This window comes from Candoia aspera, chromosome 17, assembly GCF_035149785.1.
Source record: "Candoia aspera isolate rCanAsp1 chromosome 17, rCanAsp1.hap2, whole genome shotgun sequence".
Taxonomy (NCBI): Eukaryota; Metazoa; Chordata; class Lepidosauria; order Squamata; family Boidae; genus Candoia; species Candoia aspera.
The window spans coordinates 7,386,356-7,408,920 of NC_086169.1; the positions used below are offsets into that span (position 1 = coordinate 7,386,356).

At 47.3% G+C, this 22,565-nt stretch overlaps 2 protein-coding genes across 3 annotated transcripts in view; both read left to right on the forward strand.

Moving 5' to 3' along the window:
• Window positions 1–4,532, forward strand: part of LTBP3 (latent transforming growth factor beta binding protein 3) — a 36,525-nt gene extending 31,993 nt beyond the window's left edge. Inside the window, exons 26-27 of the mRNA XM_063317096.1 lie at window positions 2,371–2,502; window positions 3,959–4,532. Coding sequence (XP_063173166.1) covers window positions 2,371–2,502; window positions 3,959–4,104 — 278 coding nt within the window. The 3' untranslated portion in view covers window positions 4,105–4,532. The remainder of the gene's footprint in view (window positions 1–2,370; window positions 2,503–3,958) is intronic.
• Window positions 4,533–9,082: 4,550 nt separating this feature from the next.
• On the forward strand, window positions 9,083–19,944 carry MEN1 (menin 1). Of its 2 annotated transcripts, XM_063317097.1 has the most exons (9): window positions 9,085–9,582; window positions 10,732–10,940; window positions 11,882–12,010; window positions 12,445–12,485; window positions 12,765–12,852; window positions 13,787–13,923; window positions 14,391–14,529; window positions 15,490–15,660; window positions 18,500–19,944. In XM_063317097.1, the coding sequence occupies exons 1-9, from the start codon at window positions 9,147–9,149 to the stop codon at window positions 18,929–18,931; spliced, it is 1,782 nt and encodes a 593-aa protein (XP_063173167.1). In that variant the 5' UTR covers window positions 9,085–9,146; the 3' UTR covers window positions 18,932–19,944. The 2 variants fall into 2 exon arrangements, with proteins under 2 accessions (XP_063173168.1, XP_063173167.1); XM_063317098.1 differs by lacking the exon at window positions 15,490–15,660 and having other exon boundaries at window positions 9,083–9,582.
• The last annotated feature ends 2,621 nt before the right edge of the window (window positions 19,945–22,565 follow it).

The following is a 22,565-nucleotide window of genomic DNA, read 5'->3' on the forward strand; positions in this document are numbered from 1 at the left end:
TCTCAGTTTTTATATCTTTTATTCCTTCTAGGCCTCTCTCTCTCTCTTTTCTTTTGTATTTTTCTCTTTACCCCGCTTTCCCTTTTCTTTGTATTTCTCTTCTTTATTTTTTCTTTCTCTCCTTCCTTTCTTTCCTTTCTATATATTTTCTTTTCCTTCCCCCATCAGTTTCTCTTCTTTCTCTCTCTTGCTCCATCTATCCATCCCTTTTTCTCTTTCCTCCTTCCTTCCTCTTTTCCCCTAACATACATGCCTCTTATATTACATTTTATATTAAATTTGCTTAACAACGGTGGCAAAAAAGGTAGTAAAATTGGGTGTGACTCACTTAATAACTGCCTCACCTAGTGATGGAAGTTCCAGTCCTAATTGTGGTCATACTGTAAGTCGAGGACAACCTGTAATGTTAAAATATTATATTACATTACATTTTTTACTAGTACTAAGCATTTCTTCCCAACCTAGTTAACGCATGCGGCTGTTTAAACTCATTCCCCTGCCACATTTGGTCTAAATTCAACATTAGGGTACTTCTCTTTTAAAGGGCCTTGACTGTCTGGCCCACCGATCGTCTTCTTCCTATCCATTAAGATTTGGGGCTGAGGGCTTGGCAAGGTTATATCTTTTTCACTGCTGGGTTGAATCCTAAATTCCAGGTTTTTGACTCGGGCTAGTGGATCCAGAGGCTTATTTTCAAGTTAGGCTTTTTAGAATCGGGGCCTTTTGTGTTTTAAGGCCTTATGCCTCTGACTCTCTCCTTTTCTTGCTGTTGATTGAATTTTAAATTGGAGACCACTTTGGGAAGTGATAAGGTTGCAAATCAGGATCATGAATGAAATTGGCACACAATCAGTCATAATCAATAGAAAGATACCAGATTTCTCCACCAGCTTTCCTTTCCATTTGATGTTTTCTTTTCAGCCCCTTTCTGTCAGTCAGGAATGTCAAAGAAGAGAGAAAGACTACTAAACCAGACACTGAACTAGCTAGGATAAAGAAACTGCTTAGCCAGCTTGTCTCTCTCTATTTCAATTTCCCCCTACCCCATGCTGTCTGTCTTGTCTAGAGACAACGGAAGGCCTTGAATATGTTCCCCTGCTAATGTAAGAGACATCATCCCCACCCACCAATTCCTTTCATGGTGCAGAATAGAGGAGGGATCACCTGGTGCCCTCCTTTCCATCTCTATTCTGCTCCAACCATGCATCGTACCTATAGTACAAGGATTTCAGCTGGGATCTCCAAAAGCCACTTCCCTTAGGACTCCCTGTGCTAATAACCCACAGGATGTGGGCAAAAAAGCGGCTGTGGAAAATTCAGTGTCTTTTTGTTATAGATATACTGTAGAGATACAGATACCAGGTAGTCCTTGACTTACGACCATTCATTTAGCGACCATTCAAAGTTATGACAGTGCTGAACCAAGGGACTTACAACCAGTCCGTTGCAGCGTCCCTGCGGTCACGTGATCAAAGTCAGGCACTTGGCAACTGGTATGTATTTACAACGGTTGCTGCGTCCCGGGGTCATGTGATCGCCATTTGCAACCTTCCTAGCTGGCTTCCAACAAGCAAAGTCAATGGGGGAAGCTGGATATGCTTAACAACCACGTGATTCACTTGACAGCCACGGCAATTTGCTTAACAGTGGCAAAAAAGGTCAAAAAATCGGGTGTGACTCACTTAACAACTGCCTCGCTTAGTGACAGAAGTCCCAGTTTTGATTGTGGTCATAAGTCGAGGACTACCTGTAATGTTAATTTTTGCCCATTGTTCATGTCTTTCTCCCTGCTTTTGCCCCATTTATGTCAGTTAACTGTTTTTGTCAGTTTTATGTCAGTTAAGTGTTTTTGATATTTGCTGATGTTTAATAAATAAAGTTCAAACTCTGTTTTTCGCTGGCTGAACTGAACGGCGGGTGTGCTTGCTCTGATCTGGATGTAGGAATCAACTGGGTGTGGGCTGGGAGCAGACAAAGCAGGAAGTTACCCATGGTCCTTTTCCAGATGTTTGGGCCTTTTTATTGTGTCCTTTTGTTTTGGCCAGGGACGCGGTGGAGCTGCGGGTTAAACCGCTGAGCTGCCGATCGGAAGGTCGGCGGTTCGAAACCGCGCGGCGGGGTGAGCTCCCGTTGCTAGTCCCAGCTCCTGCTCACCTAGCAGTTCGAAAACATGCAAATGTGAGTAGATCAATAGGTACCGCTTTGGCGGGAAGGTAACGGCGTTCCGTGTCGTCATGACCCGGAAAATGTCTACGGACAACGCCGGCTCCAAGGCTTAGAAACGGAGATGAGCACCGCCCCCTAGAGTCGGACACGACTGGACTTTACGTCAAGGGAAACCTTTACCTTTTACCTTTGTTTTGGCCACAGACGCTGACAGTTCAGAAGAGGATTCAGACGAATGCCGCTGCCTGAACGGGCGCTGTGTCCGCACCCAGCAGGCCTCTGTGTGCGAATGTCCTCTAGGCTTCCAGCTGGACACCACTCGCACCCGCTGCCTGGGTAAGAGGGGCGGACGGGTGTTTCCCCACTCCTGCGCTGCCCCAATGTTCTTGGCCAGATGAACCCTTGAGCGCATGTTGCAGTGAGCAATGAAATGCGTTTCCCGATCTCAGCATTATTAGTGGCTCCCTGGAGCCTCTGGGTTCAGTGCAGTCTATCTCTGGATGCCAGCAGGCAGGTCCAACCCTTTGTGACATCTTATCATGGCTATATATTTTGTGTGATAGCAATACTGGTTTAGGGTTGCTGTCCCCGGAACTTTGTTTTAAAGTCACCGTTTAGCCAATGAGGCAGGGATTTCTGAGTGGTCTCCTATCTACTCTGCTTAGCTTTGGTCCGATCCTGCTGAGATTCCCCAGATCTCCCAAAGTCAGCTAGGAGCTGCTGGGTAGGGAAGGCTGTTTCTGGAGAAAGGAGCAGCAAAGCTAGCCTGATTTAGCAGAGCAATTCTTACTTGTCGCAAATCAGCCTGAGCTCTGAGCTCTCTTCCCTGCACCCACCACTGTCCCCCCGTAATGGGGACATACTTCAGGCATGCACGCACTGTGGGCTTTTTTGTGACTTGCATTCACACCACTCACTCGCACCATACGCTGAGCCAGGTTTTCTCATGCTTGGCCACTTTAAGATGTGTGGACTTCAACTCCAGAATTCCCCAGCCAGCATCTTAAAAGTCTTTTTTAAGTCATCTTTAAGCATCTTTAAGTCTTTAAGTCACCAAGGTTGAAAAACGCTGCACTAAACCATCCGCTAAGCAACTAGGCTGGGTTCTCAGGACACATTAAGCCACCTAAGAGTGAACTAAGGTTAACCCTAAGCTATCTTGGCATGTTTTGCAAAGGCAGCCACTCAATCTGTTAAGTGACCTAGTTACTTTAAATGTGAACGCACAGCCTCTGTGTGTGGATGGGTGGATGCTAAATGCTTAGTGCATTTATTTTTGCTTTGCCTTTCTTGAGACAGGTTTCTAGTCCTCACTGTTACCAAGGCTGGCTTTGACAGGTCTTTGCCCCCTTTCCTTCCTTCATCCCCTCCCCTCTGCTTCAATTTTGCCTCCCTTCCATCCTTTCGAAAGACTAAGAGAAATTCCCCAACAAGTTAGCAAATTGCAGAGTGGGCCTTTCTGCATTCTGGGGAAGGCATGCTGGCAAATCAAACCTTTGTCCTCAAGAACTGGGAGTATTTTTTTGAGGCTCAGCCCAAATCCTCCCTGCCAGTTCTCTGAAGTTTTCTTCCCTTGCACGAGAATTTTCCATTTTTCAGCCTGCCTTACCCTCCAGGTGCATACAAATTTCTTAACACAATTCCCCGGACAGTATTTTTGAGCTGATTTCCCCATCAGAAATGGTGGAGGACATAAAAAAGCAGCATGGGGGGTATTTTTTCTGCCCAGATAGAAAATTTAAAAACGCTTGAGGAATTCTTGTCCACCTCCTGGTCTCTCCTTTCCTTTCAGATATCGACGAGTGCCAGGAACTAAACCAGCGAGGGCGGCTTTGCAAAACTGACCGTTGCGTGAACACCAGCGGGTCCTACTTCTGCACCTGCAAGGTGGGCTATTCACGTTCCTGGCCTCGCGGAATCTGCATTCCCCAGCGATAGCCACAGCATGGAAGGACAGGGGACGGGCCATCGAAGAGCCACATTCTTCTCTGGCCCCTGGCTGTGGTGAGCTTCTTCTCGCTGCCCACCTTTGGAAACTGGATACGGGGCTGGGAGCACTTTTTTTTAATTGTCTAGTTCAGCAAGGCAGTTCTCACTTTATTAAGGACCTTTTTCTAAAAAAAAAAAAAGTTGTACCAGCCACCATGAAGGGGCATTGATTTTGCTATAGATTTTGTACCTATCTGTGTTTCTGTTCCTTTAACCCGCTGGATTGTTAGGGTTTTTTTTTTTAAAAAAAAAACTGCATTTGGTTTGCACTTGTTTCTATAGGATTCAGAAATAAAAAAATGTTTTTGTACATAGTAGACCTTGGTGGAAGGAAAATAAAATAAAAGTTCAGAATTAATCAGCTAATTAAAAAAAAAAGGAAATTGCCATAAAGGGTGAGTGTGTCTGATTCGCTCTTGGCAGCAAGAAAAAGACAAGTTTTGAGTACGGCATGGGGCATTCAGTATTTTCACACCAAAGCAGGTTTGTCCTTACCCAAACATTTATTTTTTGAAAATCACCCCAAATCTTGTCTGATCTCTGTGATTATGCAGGAATGCTGATCTCTGTAAAAATTAGGGCCCTTTCTGTGCTCCTTAGAGCAAAATTCCTTAGGTGTCAGAGTGCTGGAAAGCGTTTGGCCCAAGAGATCAGAAAAATCACACACCAGGCATTTCTATAAAAATAACTTTAGTTACAGAAAGCACAAAAACATATTTGCAAGCTGTGCATTCACACACGCTCAGAGAGGACTGAGCTGCAACTGGGCTGGAAGGCTACAAAAGCGAAACTAAAACAAGTCCAGGCAAGTTCCTCCCCCAGGCAATGCAGCTTTACCACCCAAACTGAGGACAATTAATTTTGACCTCTTCATCCTGCCAATACTTAAGAAAGTACTCAATTACTATGGTAACCTAGTGGCTTGGTCCATGCAAAAACAAAGAAATGCCAACATTACATGTCCCCATGGTTTGCTCCATTCAACCAATTGTATGAGTGTGCACAATATACTAAAACCAGAACCATGGAAATGGGGTTGCATCTCTCAGTGCATCATAGAAATTCAAGTTTTATGTAGTCAAAACTTTTTTTCTACATACAGAGAGGAGATATGAGTTTTGCAGAGGCCCAAGGCTGGCAGAAATACAAAAAAGAAAAAACTAAAAACAGGGGAGGAGAATTGTAGAATCATTGAGTTGGGAGGCTACTCAGAGGTCATCTAGTCCAACTCTGCATTTGGTGCTTCAGTGAGGAATCAAATACAGCAGAGTGGATCCCTCTGCAACAGAGCGATATTGCCTCTGTCATTTGCAAATTTGTAAAATGAAGTTCAGATAAGTATTTCCCCTGAGAAATTCAGCGCTGTTTTTTATCTTGGCCTCCAAAACTGGGTAAAGAGGAGGCAGTTACGTACACAGCTATGAACGAGTCATAATCCAAACTTTAAAAAGTTTGAAGACTGGCAGGTTGATTCTTAACAAATTTGGAATGGTTATGTCAATCAATTTCCTAGCTTTGGCACTGTGGACTTCAACTCCCAGAATTCTCTGCCATGGCCTTGCTGACTGGGAATTACAGAATGTGAACTCCACGCATCTGGAGGCTTGAGGCTTCCTCAGCTGGGGGAAAATGGAAATATACAGGCCAAATTGCACTTTCAATTGCATGTTAGTCTAACCCAGTGTTTCTCAAACCTGGCATCTTTAAGATGTGTGGACTTCAACTCCCAGAATTCCCCAGCCAGCTTCACGTTGCCAAGTTTGAAAAAACACTGGTCTAACCTCTGGCCATGCTTTTATGAATAAACCATAATTGGCTAGGTTCTCACCAAACAAATCATGTTTTACCAATTATAATGGCAAGTTGACAGTTCATACAGCCCACCCAGCCTGAATCCACCCCACAGGATGATGGTTTTGGGTAATGTACGCATTCAGTCACAAAGAAGGAGACAAACAGGGCACAAGAGGCTAAAAAGAAAGAAAAATATAATTTGCCAGAATTCTGCGCTGCAGCTGAAGGTAAGTCTTCCCCATTCACAATGGCAGGCAGTAAGATATTATTGCTTCACTATGTTAATTAAGGCCAATATGATGGGGAAGAAACCATGTTTCTCCTACATTACCATCCAGCATTGCTGTAAACCAGTGTTCTCAACCTTGGCCACTTTCAGATGTCTGGACTTCAACTCCCAGAATTCCCCAACCAGCCAACTCCCAGAATTCTGGGAGTTGAAGTCCAGACATCTGAAAGTGGCCAAGGTTGAGAAACACGGTTATAAACAATCACAGCTTATTTTAAGAGGATTGCATTTGGCCACCCCCTATCAGTGACTGGATTAATTAGCCTCTCTCTCTGCCAAGTAAATGTGGATTTTCCTCTGCAAGGGCCCTGTGGCCTTATATTTGTAGCGCTCGCCTAAACAGCCCACAAATATACTGTGTTTCCAGAACAGCTAAACCAGCTTCCCCGCCAGTTGGGATCCCTCTAGGTAAGTAAACAGAAGCACCCCAAATTCTACTGGCCACGATTAATGGAAATTCTGAACATGAGGTCTGTGCATCTGGTGACATGTCTATGTTGGGCAAAGCAGCGTGTGTGTGTGTGTGTGTTTACTATTTTTTTTACTATTCTTTTATTTTTTAAGTTTTGCAAGTTTACAAAAATACAGAAATTTTAAAAAACACAACTGCAACAAAGTGTGAAGTCATGGTTTACTCCAACCATGATCAGCTGAGTTGCCCAACACAGAATGGTAAACTATGGTTTCTAAACCACCTTAGCTGGGATCACACAATGCTAAGCCACAGCTAAGCAACCACATTCTGATTTGGTGAGTTTGTCTATTTTTATATATTTATTATTAAATTTATACACTGCCCATCTCACTATAAAAGTTGCGTGTACCCTGTCCTTGCCATTTTGTCGAAGGTGGTGAAGTGGCCAGGAGATGGCATTTCTGTGGGTCCCGTTCCGGTTGGAGCAAAATGTTTTGTTTCCTAAGGCTAGTGTGTGTCTTTGGGATTAAGACATGGCAAAACGTTTTTGTTAAACAGCATTCTGGGCTACCTATAGATTTTTTCGTGTGGCTGGTTCCTTTGTGTTACAGCCCTGCGAAGGTCAGTGAGAGAATTGGTCAAAAATTACTTTTTCATCACCATCATAACTGCGACTGGTTGCTAAATGAGGACTACCCATACTAGTATAGACTACTCAACCAGTCCAATTTTTTTTTATTATTTATTAGATTTATACCCCCTGCTTGGTTGAGGTCATTTGTGATCAGCAACCCATTCAAATCTAGCCTTCCAGTGTGGTTGGCTTCAGGTTCATAAAAACACCCAGCAGCTGCACAACCGACTCATGGCTGCATTCACACGGCACATCTGGGTTGACATCACCATGGCTCCTGCTGATCACATAAATCACGACATGCGTTATTAGAAGTGCAAGCATGCTCAGTTGGAGAATTTTAAAGCTGGCATTCTGTTTGGAAAACCCCGAGATCAAAATAAGAATGTGCTTGGGGAAAAGGCACAAGTGAGCCAACGTATTCCTCCTTCCTTCTTCCTACTTTGAATGTCAGTTGCATCATCCCTTTAAGAGGTTGAATTGAGTTTAGGATTAGAATTAGGAAGAGGGAAATTTATGCCTCTGGAAAAACAGTGAACTTATTTTAAAAAAGCATAGCACTAAACAGGGAACTGCAAGAGGAGAAAACGCAGGAAAAAAGTTCTTCCATCCATCCGTCAGAAATTCCTCCACCTTCTACTCCTGGAACTACAAATCCCAGAGTGCATAGGGTGAGCTTTTTTTTTTTTTTTTTTTTTTTAAGAATGCACTGCTTCCAAGATTCACCGGGATTTTCCGCCTGTGACCTGCAAGGCCAGTCGGTCCTCGGATGCGAACCTAGAGATAAAAACTAGAGCAGCTCTAACATCTAGAGATAAGACTTCCGGGTCCATATTTTCCAAAAAATCCCTGGGAATAAAAACAAGCGCGTTTACGTTTTTGCACCGTTACTTCAAACGCTAAACGTTGTGAAGGCGTCGCTGCCGCTGCAAGCCCGGCTGGCGGGGCGGGGGAGGCGGCGCCGCCTTGGCGCGCTCGGCCGCGGCTTGGCGTTCTGCAGGCCGGCCGCGGGAGACAGCGGGGTCAACCCGAGCACAGCGCTGCTCTTCCCGCTCCGGGCCGCGTCGCCCTTCGGGGCTTTGACCGGCGGGGAGCTGCGCGCCCGGGCTCCGGCCCCCCACGCCCGCGAAGGCCGGCACCGCCGAGTTCTTCCCTCCCGGCGTGCCTTGCAAGGGTGGGACTCCAGTGCCCATGCGCCTTTGCGCGGCGGGGCGGGGGCAGCGGGCGTGGGGTGTGCAGCCGCGCGTTTGAATTGCGAGGCTGCGCAGGTGAGGGCAGAGGGGGCGGCTTCGAGGGCGCGCGGAGCCCCCCGCCCCGCGGCAAGGGGCGCTGCCAGCCGGGGCGGGGCGCGCGGACGGGCCGGCCCCGCCGCCTGCAGAGCCGGCGCGCAGAGCCTTTGTCCCTCCCGGAGCGGGCTCGCCGCCGCGTCCGGTCCCGCCCCGCCGAAGACGCCCCCCCGGGACGGGACTTGCTCTGCACGGGGCGGGCGCCTGGTGGGAGCAGTTTCTCAGCCTTGGCGATTTTAAGAGGGGTGGACTTCAGCTCCCAGAATTCCCCAGCCAGCTTGCTTTCAGATGGGTGGACTTCAGCTCCCAGGTTTCCTAGCCAGTATGCTTTAAGAGGGGCGATTCCCAGAATTCCCCGGCCAGCTTGCTTTAAGAGGGGTGGACTGACTCTTTGGCTGGAGAATTCTGGGAGTTGAAATCCACCCATCTTCGTCGAGAAACACGGTCCTAGCGCAACAGTGAGGTTTCAGGGGGAGCCCGTGCTTCCCTGCCCTGGACAATGGGACCTGCTGTGCCGCCACGCCTTCAGGGCCCCCCCCTTCTCTGCTTGCCTTCCAGCCGGCCGCCGCGGCCATGGGGCTGAAGAGCGCCCAGAAGGCCCTGTTCCCCCTGCGCTCCGTCTCTGATGTGGTGCGCCTCTTCGAGCTGGAGCTGCGCCGGGAGCAGCCGGACCTGGTGCTCCTCTCCCTGGTGCTGGGCTTCGTGGAGCACTTCCTCGCCGTCAACCGGGTGCTCCCCACCAACGTGCCCGGCATCAGCTTCGAGCCGGCCCAGGGCCCCGACAGCCTGACGTACTTCCCGGTGGCCGACCTGAGCATCGTTGGCGCGCTGCACGCCCGCTTCACTGCCCAGATCCGGGGGGCCGTGGACCTCTCGCTCTACCCCCGGCCCGACGGGTTCTCCTCCCGGGAGCTCGTCAAGAAGGTCTCGGACGTGATCTGGAACAGCCTGAGCCGCTCCTACTTCAAGGACCGAGCCCACATCCAGTCGCTGTTCAGCTTCATCACAGGTGGGCTTCCGGTCCCCCTCTCGGCTCCTGGGCTTGGGAAGTGCAGCTGCTGGGGACGCGGCCGGTGCCCCCGTTCGATCGGCAGGAGAGGCCCTTCGGAAGACGCCTTCTGGATCCGGAAGATGAGCGGTCAGGGATGCGAGGCGGGGTCCTTTCCTGCACGGCTCCCAGGTTGCAGAATGCCTCTTCTTTGCCCTCTTTTCCCCAATATTCAGGAAAATGGCAAAAATTCAACTTTGGTGACCCAGCTCGTTGATATTTTTAACCACACTGATTTTAAGTTGGGGCTTGGATTTACCGCCCATGGTGTCTAGCGCTTATAAACCTGATTATCAGAAATTTTAGTCATCTTTTTGAGCAAGAAATTACATCCTTCCTTCTGCAAGACCTAAAACTTGGACAATCTCTATAAAGATGGCCAAGTTTTTAGCAATAGCTTGTAGAATAGAGGGATTACCTTCTCGATATTAATTGTTCAGGTTTGGCTTTTCCCTTGTATTTTAAATGTTGTACAGGTAGTGCTCGACTTATAACCACAATTGGGACCGGAACTTCTGTCACTAAGTGAGATGGCTGTTAAGTGAGTTGTGTCCAATTTCACAACCTTTTTTGCCATGGTCGTTAAGTGAATCACTGTGGTCATTAAGTGAATCACATGGTCATTAAGCAAATCCAGCTTCCCCCATTGATTTCGCTTGTCGGAAGCTGGCTGGGAAGGTCACAAATGGCAATCACGTGACCCCAGACATTGCAACTGTCATAAATACATGCTGGTTGCTAAGCGCCTGAATTTTGATCACATGACCACAGGGATGTTGCGACAGTTGTAAGTGCGGGGACTGATTGCAAGTTACTTTTTCCAGCGCCATCATATCTTTGGTCACTAAATGAATGGTCGTAAGTTGAGGACTGCCTGTTTTGGTGTTTCTGCATTTTGAATTTTCTATTTGTGTTTTTATTGGCCTGGGACTGCCAATAAAATGAATGACTTGGATGTTAACTGCATGGATTCCTGTGTTTCATATTTTGCATTTTTTAGGCATTTGTAAGCCACCCTGAGTGTTTATGCAAATAGCAGCAGGGTATAAATTTGGTAGTAGATATGCCGAAATGTCCGCCTAAAGCTGGTTTAAACTTTCTCCTGCTCAGGTACCAAATTAGACAGCTCCGGGGTGGCCTTTGCGGTGGTCGGGGCGTGCCAGGCCCTGGGGCTTTTCGATGTGCACCTCGCCCTCTCGGAAGATCACGCATGGGTCGTCTTCGGCAAGGACGGTGAGCAGACAGCGGAGGTCACGTGGCACGGGAAAGGCAACGAGGACCGGCGTGGGCAGACGGTCAACTCGGGCGTGGCTGAACGGGTAACGAAAAGGGCTGCTCCTCTCGCCTTGATCTCCGCTTGCTTTTCTCTCTGTGAGCTAGCCTAGCCCGCGTCAAACGGCGGCTCTCCGGAATTCACAGCCAGCGAGGCAAGCCTGGTTTGTTTGTTTCCTGGTTAGGCTTCCTTCAGGACCGTAAGGCGGCATTCAGAGCGTTCTCACCGACCGTTTTGCCCATAAACAGCCCTGTTGAGCTGAGAGGGAGGGACTGACCGAGCGTCCTCTGGGGAGCTTCTGTGCCTGAGGGGGGACTAGGCCCTGGGTCCCCCGCTGCTAGCCCAGCACCTTCCCCACTGCAGGTAGTCCTTGCTTTATGACCACAATTGGGCCCGGAATTTCAGTTGCTAAGCAAAGTGGTCGTTAAGTGAATCCAACCTGATATGATTTTTTTGTGATGGCATTAAGTGAATCACCATGGCCGTTAAGCGAACCACGTGGTCATTAAGCAAATCACACAGTTCCCCACTAATTTTGTTTACCAGAAGCCGGCCGGGAAGGTCGAAAATGGCGGTCATGTGACCCCGGGACGCTGCAATGGTCATAAATGCGAACCGGCTGCCAAGTGCCCAAATTTTGATCACATGACCACTGCAACGGCTGTAAGTGTGAGGACTGGTTGTAAGTCAGTTTTATCCAGCCCTGTTGTAAGTCCAAACCATCACTAAACAAATGGTTGTTAAGCGAGGACTACCTATACACTACACTGGCTTTTTCATTTGGCTTGACTGCAGCTTGACCTCTCAGGAAGAGGTGAGTTGCCAGGGAAGCTTTTCAGATGACTTGGCTGCGCTTGGCAAACCGGACCTTGATTTGGGGAGAAAAAGGTGGGAAACCTCATAGGAGACTCGGATGCGAGAGTCGTCATCCTTCTGCGGGTAAACCAGGCGCTGATTCCTGCTTCAGACCTCCTTCCCTCTTTGCAGAGCTGGCTGTACCTGAAGGGCTCCTACCTGCGTTCTACTCGGCAAATGGAGGTGGCGTTCATGGTCTGTGCCATCAATCCCTCCATCGACCTGCACTCGGACAGCCTGGAACTGTTGCAGCTCCAGCAGGTGGGCCAACCACAAGTTGAGCGTCCACACTTTATCGGGGCAAGAGAATGCCCTCCCGTCCCCTCCCGTATGATCTGGCCTTTGTAGCCATCTCCTCCAAGCCATCCTCATCTTCAGGGGGGCATAATGGGATGTGGGGATGACCTTGGGAGACGGGGAAGAGCCACGTCCTGGACAACAGTCGGATAAGAGGCAGCTGAGCCCTCAGCAGGAATGGAAAACCTCTCAGAAGGGACCCTCCCTGGTTCCTTGGGCTGTAAAGGAGACGAGGGGAGAATTGCATTTTCAGATTTGCAAGATTCTGTCAATGTAACCTTACAATAAAGTAGAATTAGTTTATCTGGGCATGCTTCCTGTCTGGACTACCTCACAAGGCTGGCAGGGGGTTCCTTTCCCTTACACCCCCCCCCTTCTTGTCTCTCTGTCCCCTGCAGAAGCTATTATGGGTCCTCTACGACATGCACCATTTGGAGAGGTAAGGATTTCCCACTTCCTTAGGGGCTGGGCGAGGCATTTCCCGAGCCCGCCAACTAGCTTGATAGAAAATGTTGTCCCATCACCCCCGTTGAGGCACCTTCAGCTAGGCTGGCTGGAACAGTGGGATAGATCCCCTCCCTCCTGGGGACAGGTTTGAGATCTGCTTGCAAAAATGGTGCTGCCTTTAAGAACCAGAAGGCAGGAGGGTGATGCTGGCCCGGTGTGGCTGACATGGCTACAAGGCTCAGATCTCCTCCAGGAATCTTTTTCCTTGTAGGTATCCCATGGCTTTAGGGAACCTGGCGGATCTGGAGGAACTGGAACCCACTCCGGGCCGTCCTGACCCCCTTTACATTTACCACCAGGTATTTTCCTGTCCTTTAGTGGTCTGGTGGGTGGGGCAAGAAGGCAGACCTCAGGGTGATGGTAGAAAAAGAGCTTCATTTCTGTCTTACTGCTGTAAACCCTATGCCCTTTTTCCAAGGAGCAAAAAAGGGGTCCCTTTTTCATTCCTCCCGTCCCCCACTACATTTTCCCCATCGCAGCCTGATCTAGCAGGTGTGTTGAGGCTAAGAAATGGTGACAGGCGCTTCAGACCACATTAGGCACTTAGATTTATTATGCTGTGCCCCACAGCTTTTCCAATATGGCAGTGTTTCTCAGCCTTGGCAGCTTTAAGATGTGTAGGCATCAACTCCCAGAATTCCCCAGCCAGCATTCTGGGAATTGAAGTCCACCCATCTTAAAGCTGCCAAGGCTGAGAAACATTGCAGTAGGGTATGGATATACAAATCCACCCGTTTGGAGCACAGTGGCCCATTCCATTTTCCTTCTGGAGCATACCAAGCCAGCCATTCTGGGGGTCATCTGGTGCAAGCTAGATCACAGGAGAAGATTGTGGGTGCGATTTGTGTCCATAAGAAGGGGGAAATGTTCTTTGGAGGGCCCCACCCATAGGTGGCAGGGAGGAGTCAGGTTGATGTCAAGTGTGTCATCATGACATCGCACAAACGGTGAGTCATGAATAATGTACAATTGTGTAAGGAAGTCCTGATGTGTGTGATCTCTCTGGCTCCCACTGTGGATGCCCAGATCCTGACAATCAACAGCCTGTGATCTCTCAGGGTCCAAAAGGCTCCACTGATCAAAGGTCCCTTGATGCTTCTATAACGATGGAGGCTTCTATATTCTCTGTAATCAAGCTGATCTCTGAATTCCTCCATGGAGGAGGAGGGACACCGCACAAATGTCTGGATCTCACCCCCCTCTCTTTTAACCCCCCCTGTTGTCTCCTGCCAGGGGATCAGCTCAGCCAAGCAGTATTACCATAACGAGCACATTTATCCGTACATCTACTTGGCCAGCTACCACTGCCGTAACAAAAACGTCAAGGAAGCGCTGGAGGCTTGGGCTGACTCGGCTACGGTTATCCAAGAGTATGTTCCTTTTGAATGCCCTCTTTTCCCTTTTCCACGGAGAGAATTGGGGTATGAAGTCAATTAAGGAAAAGAGCTTGACTGCATAGCCAGGAAGGATTCCGCTGATGCCAGTAGAAATTTGAATTTCAAACCAGCAGCTTTGCTGGGCAAAGTTTTTTTTTTTGACCAGCTCAAGCTTCTCTGGAATGAACTAAGGTGTGCTCACCGGGGTATGATTTGCACATCTGAATTTGCTCTTGGTCACAATAAGATGGATTTCCTTTTTCCGTTCGTGAACCTTTGCTGCTTCTGCCCTGGAAATCTTCTTGCTTGGTTCTCTTGGAGAACGCCCAAATCATGTGAGCTTTGGGGAGAATCTTACAAGCTCACCAGCCTCTCCTATACTTTGGGGTGGTCCGTCTTTGTTTTTAATGGGTGCTTAACAGGACTTTGCCTTGTTTCCTCTGTGTTCTCCCTCTCTGCAGTTATAACTACTGCCGAGAAGATGAAGAGATTTACAAGGAATTCTTCGATGTGGCCAATGATGTCATTCCCAACTTGCTAAAAGAGGTGGCCAGCCTTGCGGACTCCATTGAGGAGAAGGGAGCTGGGGAGAGAGGGGAGGTCAGTGATGTGATAACAATAATACTAAATAATCAACCATTACCATATGACCAATTAAGTAACACTGAACAATAGGAACATCACGTTAACTAATGATACGATTAAAGATGCTGGCTTCCTAGGAGCTGGCCGTAGAGAAAATGATGTTTTCTCCCTTTTGGCAATATGGAAATATTAGCTTCTCAGCCAGCGAGGAAAAGAAGCAAAAACAGAGGAACAGGATCCTCGCCCTCTGCAACCTTCGTAAGAACTCAGTGGATTGGCAGAGGAAGAGCAGGGATGCTTCCTCATTCTGATAGTGTGCTCACCTGTGTGGAGTTCCTGTTTGCCTGCGGCAAATATGACGGGTGGGAGGGGTGCAGGCAGTGTTGAGATCAACTTGAGAAGTTTGTACAGGCAGTCCTCACTTAATGACCACAATTGGGACCAGAATTTTGGTCACTAAGTGATGCAGTTGTTAAGCAAATCTGATCTGATTTTATGACCACTTTTGCAAAGGTCATTAAGTGAATCATGTGATGGTTAAGTGAACCACATGGTCGTTAAGTGAATCACACAGTTCCCCATTGATTTTGCTTGCTGGGAGCTGGCTGGGAAGGCTGAAAATGGCGATGGTGTGACTGTGGGACGCTGCAACGGTCGTAAGTGCGAACCAGTTGCCAGGCACCTGAATCTCAATCATGTGACTGCAGGGATGCTGCTACAGTTGTAATTGTGAGGACCGGCCATAAGTCAGGTTTTAGTGCTGTCATTAAGTCCAAACCATCACTAAGCTAATGGTTGTTAAGCTTGGATAGCCATTAAGGGAGCTTTGGAGTAAAAGGATGAGACAGTTTTCAGCCAGTGGGGGACAGCATGATGGGAAGCCCACAGATTGGGGAGCTGAGCTGAGCATAACCGTGTTTGCAAGTATCATCCCATCACTGATGAGTCTGTTCCCTTTTTCTGTCCCTTCTCTAGGCCTCACCATCTCAAGCAGGTGGCTCGGCGTTGCAGGATCCTGAGTGCTTTGCCCATCTCCTGCGCTTCTATGATGGCATCTGCAAGTGGGAAGAGGGCAGCCCCACGCCTGTTCTTCATGTGGGCTGGGCCACCTTCCTCGTCCAATCCCTGAGCCGTTTCGATGGGATGGTGAGATGTCGGCCTTGGCACAGACAGAGAGGGCTGGGGGTCCTGGGTTGGCAGAGATGGAAGGTGTAACAATTTGAGGTGGAGGGAGAGGCAAGTAGCACAAGATCACTTTAAGAAACGCAAGAGGTCTTTGCAGCCTTCTCAAAGGGGGTCACAGGGATTCAGGCGGTTGTGCTATCCCCATGGTGGGGTAGTTGCAATATCCTGCGTTCAGCAGTAGAAGACTGTAGACTAGTGTTTTTCAGCCTCGGCAACTTTGAGATGGGTGGACTTCAACTCCCAGAATCCCCCAGCCAGGATGATAAAAACAGGCTTTGCACTGAGTTTTATCGGGTTCAATTCCCAACTTCCCCAGTTAGGAAGGTCACGAAATGAGGGTAGAGGCCCCTAATGAAGCCTTGCTACCTGTTGGATTAGGATCACCGTGAAGGAGTTGTCGACTGCAAACTAAACATGAGCCCACGGTGTGAGGTTGCTGCAGAAAGGCAAATGCAGTTTTAGGATGCATCAACAGAAATATAATTTCCAAATCTCAGAAAGTCAGTTCCACTTTATTCTGCTTTGTCAGGTGCTATCTCAAGGCCTGTGTCCAGTTCTGGGTAGTTTATGAAGGATTCGGACAGATTCAGCAAAGAATCTGTGAGAATCGTTGGGGAACTAGGAACAAAATACTGTGAAGAGGCACTGATGGAATTGGGCTTTGAGAAGCAAAGATAATGATGCTTTGCAAATACCATACAGGAAGTCCTTGCTTAAGGGCCATTTATTTAGGGACAGTTCAGACTTACAATGGTGCTGAAAAACCAACTTATGACCTGTCCTCACTCTTATTGCAGCATCCTGCGGACACGTGATCACCATTTTAGACCTTTCCAGCCAGCTTCCAGCAAGCAAAATCAATGGGGAACCGTGTGATTCACTTAACGGCCACCACAAAAAAGGTCGCAAAATTGGGTCGGATTCGCTTGATGACTGCTTTGCTTATCAACCGAAATTCCGCTCCCAATTTTGGTCGTTAAACGAGGACTATCTGTAGCTAAAAGGATATAATATAAAATAAGGGCGAGATCTGTTCTCACCCGTTACAGAGTGTAGGACATGGAATAATAGATTTAAGTTGGAGAAAGTCAGGTTAAGAGAAAAAGCAGATCGGCAGATGAACCAGTAACCCAGCAAGGTGGTGGATTTCCTTGTTTTAGAGCCTGGATAACTATCTGCGTTGGATGTTTTAATCTGGATTCCTGCATCAAGCAGGGGCTGGACTAAATTACCTTAACTTCTCCTTCCAATTCTGGGATTTGAAATGTCCTCACAGCATGATCTGATCTTTGCATCAATTTAAGGACCAGCTATTGGGACTATACCTTGGCCAAACAGGCCACTTTTACTCCCTGCTCTTTTTAGATGGAGAGCCAGTTTGGCGTTTGTGTTTAAGGCACCAGGCTGGAAACCGGGAGACCCTGATTCTAGTCCTGCCTGAGGCACAAAGCCAGTCACTTTCTCTCAGCCCTAGGAAGGAAGCAATGGCAAAGCACTTCTGAAAAACCTTGCCAGGAAAACTGCAGGGACTTGTCCAGGATGTCTCCGAGAATCAGACACGATTGAACGGATTTTAAAAAAAAAATTGATGAGGAACTCCTGTGATTTCTTTATAAAAATCAGAAAGCTGTTTGACTCTGGGGTGCAGCTCCCAGACAGAGAAGATAATATTGATCAGGTAGTTAAGGAACTTGAAATAAAAGTCAAGTCAAGAGTCGTTGGAATTCAGGCGGCATATACGTTTAATACATTATTATTAATTATTATTTTTCAATGATGCAGTGGGCGAAAAAGATGAGGCCAGAAACCCTAATCACCTGGGGAAACTCGCTGCATTGTTCTACGGAAGGGAAAATGTCAGAGGAGATGGAGAAGTGAAATAGCATCAGAATCATAAAAACGCAGGGAGGGCTGCAGGATTATTTCCACCCTTTGTGTAAAATCTTCCTTCTCACAAACAATTTAGCCCAGGAACAGAAGTTGAGTTGGGACTAGCTAGGCGGGGCTGTGAGCCTTTCGCAGAGCTGGAAAAGGAGACGGGGGGGGCAGCAACAAAATCAGTTAAAGCAGAAATTTCAGGAGGCAGGAGCCTCCTTCAATTCTGGGAGTTGAAGTCCACATCTCTTAAAGCATGCTGGCTGGGGAATTCTGGGAGTTGAAGTCCACATCTCTTAAAGCATGCTGGCTGAGGAATTCTGGGAGTTGAAGTCCACACCTCTTAAAGTTTCCAAGGTTGAGAAATGCTGCTCAATAGGAATGGAGTCCTGGGCCAAAAAAAACCCCTCCAATCCAGTGACAGGTTGCCTCATCTAATATTAAATAATTTATTTTTGCAATCCAAGGGAGTCTCAGCTGTTTTCTCCAGCTGCACAGTTCAAAGGGATCCATTTGTTAGGCCCTTCCAGGGTCCAGCTTTCACAGCTAACAGGGAAAAATGAGGCCTTGAAAATATCACTTCTGCTGTCAGCGTGATGACTCTGCTTTGCTATTTTCTCTCCGCTTGTCCCTGCCATTTTCCTGAATTGCAGCTATTCCCACAGCTGCAGTCAGCATCCCTGTGAATTTTGGAGCCCAGGAAGACAGTCTAACACTATTTCAACATCTTCTAAGCCGTTACCCGATATAAAATACAACACAGAGGCTAAAGTTATAGGGCTGATTTACATTTGCAAAAAACGATGCAATTGGAAGTGAATAAACTAAGCTGGGAATTTGCAGTACACGTGACATGTGAGATGCTGTGCCCTGGCTAATGGTTTCCCTGGACGGTTGCAAGACCCTTCCTTCCTCTTCCTTCCAGGTGCGGCAAAAGGTGACCCTCGTGAGCCGGGACATGGATGCGAACGATGACGATGACCAAGGCAGTGAGGACCCCCGGGAGGGTCGGCGTCGGGGCCCCCGACGAGAGTCCAAACCAGAAGAGCCACCTCTGGCCAAGAAGGCAACGGAGCGCCGGCGTCCCAGTTCCAGCCAGCGACCGGACAGGCCCCTTCTGGAGAAGGAGGAGGGCCTCAGCAGTGGGTCCAGCCCCCCTCCCGAAGGGCCAGTCCTCACCTTCCAGAGCGAGAAGATGAAGGGCATGAAGGAGCTCCTGGTGGCTGCCAAGATCAACTCGAGCGCCATCAAACTGCAGCTCACGGCCCAGTCTCAGGTGCAGCTGAAGAAGCAGAAGGTCTCGGCCCCCCGGACATATGCCCTCTCCTTCCTCAAACGGCCACGGAAGTCCCTCTGAACGCTGGTCCCCAGAGGGGAGAGCCACATGCAGGAGGAAGGCAGGACAAGAAACATTCCGATTTGTTGGCAAAGATTTGCTTGGCCCCCTCCGCCGCCGCCTCCTATTATCCCCTGGCCAAAATTGGAGAGGACTTGATCGTCCTCTCCACACCTCGTTGGCGTCTTTGCCGGTTGGTCCTCAACCCTCAGCTTTCGAAGCTGAATTTGGGTCCTGCCACCTCGCCAAGCCCAGGAGGAGCATCATTTCAAGGGATCCAGGAGATAAAGCACAAGGCCCCGGGGATGTGAAGAAGGGATGGGGAGTGGAGATTTGGAATGACATCCCACTGTCCAAAGAAACTCGGTGGGCGTTTTTTACACCCCTCTCTCTCTTACTCTCCGATTTGCAAATGGGACATGGGATACGAGTGTTCGTTGTGACCAGCAGATGTGAATCTTGAACAATTGAATATCAGAACATAACTTGATTTGAATGTCAAAACATAGTGGGTTGTTTTTTTGTTTTTTGTTTTTTAAAAGATCTGTAGCGTTAATGTCATAAGAAACCAGGGGACAAGTATGAGATCACCTGAAGAAAATGGATAAGAAAAAGATGGAAGGAGCGGTGTGCACACAACGGCAAACAAATTCTCCAAGCGACAGCTACTGATAAAAAAAATAATCAGGTGTTATCCCAAGAACATTATCTTTTATAGGTGATCAAGATCATTTCTGAAGGATCTGAGTGGAGGCTTTGGTTCTGCAATAGTATAGATCGGTGTTTCTCAACTTTTGCAACTTTAAGATGGGTGGACTTCAACTCCCAGAATTCCCCAGCCAGCATGCTTTAAGAGATGTGGATTTCAACTCCTAGAATTGAATTGAGGATGCTGGCTGTGGAATTCTAGAAGATGAAGTTCGCCCATCTTAAAGTTGCAAAGGTTGAGAAACACTGGTATAGGTGATAGGAATTTTTCGTAGAGCTTTGCAGAGACTGAATTAATACATTTTAAGACTCTTTTTGTATATAAAGGATGATGTCTCTTCTAGTTGTTGATCTTCTGATTGTGCTGTGGCATCTTTTTGTGGCTGGCAGCAGAAAAGCAGGATCTTGGCTGGGATTCTGTGTTGGAAATGGGAAGTGGGGGGCACTTCTGATCAATGGTGACCTTGGTTCCCCACCGAGGGGAGATACGGGTTTTCTGCTTGTAGTTTGTCAGGGATGAATCATGTCAAAAATCCCAGGGCTTGAATTCCTGCCCCAGGCAGCTCTTCTCCAACATTACCAAGTGCAAGGGGTTTCTTGTATTGCTGTCTAGGAAAATTAAATCCCTTAGCTTTGCTGGATCCTTCTCCTAAAACAAGATGTGGTGGTCTGGAGCCCCTGATGATTGTGCCACCAGATTGCAGCCCCTCTTCCATTTAGAAGGGGGAAACGGAACCTTAACACAATTCAAAAATTCAGAACCTCCCTTCTCCCATTAAAAAAAAAATCCTAATAAAAAGTGGGGGGAAATTAGGCACTTGTGACTTACACAACCATAGTCCTCACTTAATGACCATTTTTAGTGATGGTTCAGACTTACAACAATGCTAAAAAAACTGACTTATAACCAGTGCTTATACTTACAACCATTGCAGTATCTCTGTGGTCATGTGATCATGATTTGGGCACTTGGCAACTGGTTCACATTTATGACTGGCAGCATCCTGTGGTTACACAGTCGTCATTTTTACCTTCCTGGCTGGCTTCTGGCAAGCAAAATCAATGGGGCACCGCATGATTCGCTTAACAACCATGTGGTTTGCTTAATGACCATGGTGATTCACTTAGTGACCACCACAAAAGTCATAAAATCGTGTTGGATTCACTTAATGACCCCTTTGCTTAGCAACCAAAATTCTGGTCTCAGTTGTGGTCATTAAGTGAGGACTGCCTGTACTCACTTGGTATTGTCAATACGGGCCTTCCTTTCCCAAAGCCATTAAAAGCATCTCTCAAATATCAAAAGATTGCTGATGTTGTCTCAAGCCTTTATGAAACCTCTGAAAATAGCAGAGTCCAGTACCGCTTAAAATACATCTATTGACAAAAATGTATAATTCCTTTAAGATGCAAACTAACAAGGTTTGGTCCTGAAAAATGTTCCTTGCTCAAAAGCCACCCTTGTGGCGTCCCTGTGCTCAAATTTTGGTGCTAATGCCAACAGACAGTTCTGCTGGGCAGGGGAAACGGAGGTTGAGCAGACATTTCTTCGTTCTCCACTGCACAAATCAACATCATGGTCTGGACAGGACAAAAATAGAAACCAGGTCACTCTTAAGACTTAGAAATACCCTTCAAGGCAGCAGTTGCAAGAATGTCTTCATATCAAAATGTAAATAGTAAGATCCAGTTCAGTAAACAGGGGTCTAAATTTGCCACGGAAGCGACAGGCCCTCAATGTATCAATTACTTATGAAATTATAACGTGTAAATTTTTTTCTTTATACATTGTGGGTATTTGTGTATGCCGCTCTAAATTAACCTTCAGTTTCCTCGTATTCTGTTCTTTGGCCTATTAGTAGGTAATATAGTGCATTCCCTATATTGCCCCCATGTCCCTGTTCGTTGGAAATAATGATTATTTATAAAACACATTTCTATGCCAGCACAATCAAGCCAAATTGAGCAGCTTATAAAAAGAAAGTATCATTTAAAACATGCACAATCCCAAGAGAAAAACACAATGCTAATGCAATAATACACACAAAGAATAAAAGTCATTAAAATAAAACAGCAACATCAAATCGGGAAGACTTTAAAACAGCTCAGATTTTAGTAGTTTCTGAAAAAAACTGAGAGCGAGCTAGCCTGATCTCCAGAGAGAGGCTGTTTCACAGCATTGGCACTGTGTCAGCTCCCCAAAATCTGAAAGAGTGGGATTTGTAGCACCTCCCTGATAAATCTAATTTCTGGGCCAATACGGATTGGTGCAGGCAGTCCTGCATGTATCTGGATGCCAATCCGTAAATGGCTTTATAGGTCAAAAATAACACCTTAAATTGGACCCAGAAACGAACGCGGCATCTGCAAAACCAGTGTTGTGTGCTCTCAATGTCGGACTGGAAAATATGGAGGCTGCTGCATTGTAGATCAGCTGTAATTTCCAAATACTTTTTTAGGATATCGTGACTTTAAGATTTTCCTCACCACCACTGTCAAGGTAACCCAGAGAAGGGCTGCTGATGTATGGAGAAGCTGTATCTGGCTCAGCTTTGCTACCTTGGATGGCTGCATCTCACTGAAATCGGTTCTGGATATTTCCCCCTTCCAACAAGTGTGTGCATGTGACACTTGTAAATTTACTTGTGTGAGTTTACAATGCACTTGAGTGTGAACATATCTGTGTACAAATGCACCAACAGGCCAGAGGGCATGCTGTATTCAAGGACAGGGCGAGGACCAAAATTAATATAAATCCAAGTCATGCCTCTAATTTAAATTCACTGCTTGTAAAATAAGGCACCCATTTGTAAAATTGGTTTCCGATCTGCCTGTTCACACAGACTCACATACACAAACCTCTGCTATGCATACCCATGGGCTGGAAATCTGGATCTGGCAAGCTTAAAGTTATTCATGGGTATGGTGTAAGTAGCTCTTCCATTCA

Bases quoted from the DNA above. Each gene is read 5' to 3' on its own strand.
- MEN1 (XM_063317097.1), top strand. From the start codon at position 9,147: ATGGGGCTGAAGAGCGCCCAGAAGGCCCTGTTCCCCCTGCGCTCCGTC. The intron at 9,583-10,731 runs GTGGGCTTCCGG...TCTCCTGCTCAG, and splicing joins GCTGTTCAGCTTCATCACAG to GTACCAAATTAGACAGCTCC. The intron at 10,941-11,881 runs GTAACGAAAAGG...CCCTCTTTGCAG, and splicing joins ACTCGGGCGTGGCTGAACGG to AGCTGGCTGTACCTGAAGGG.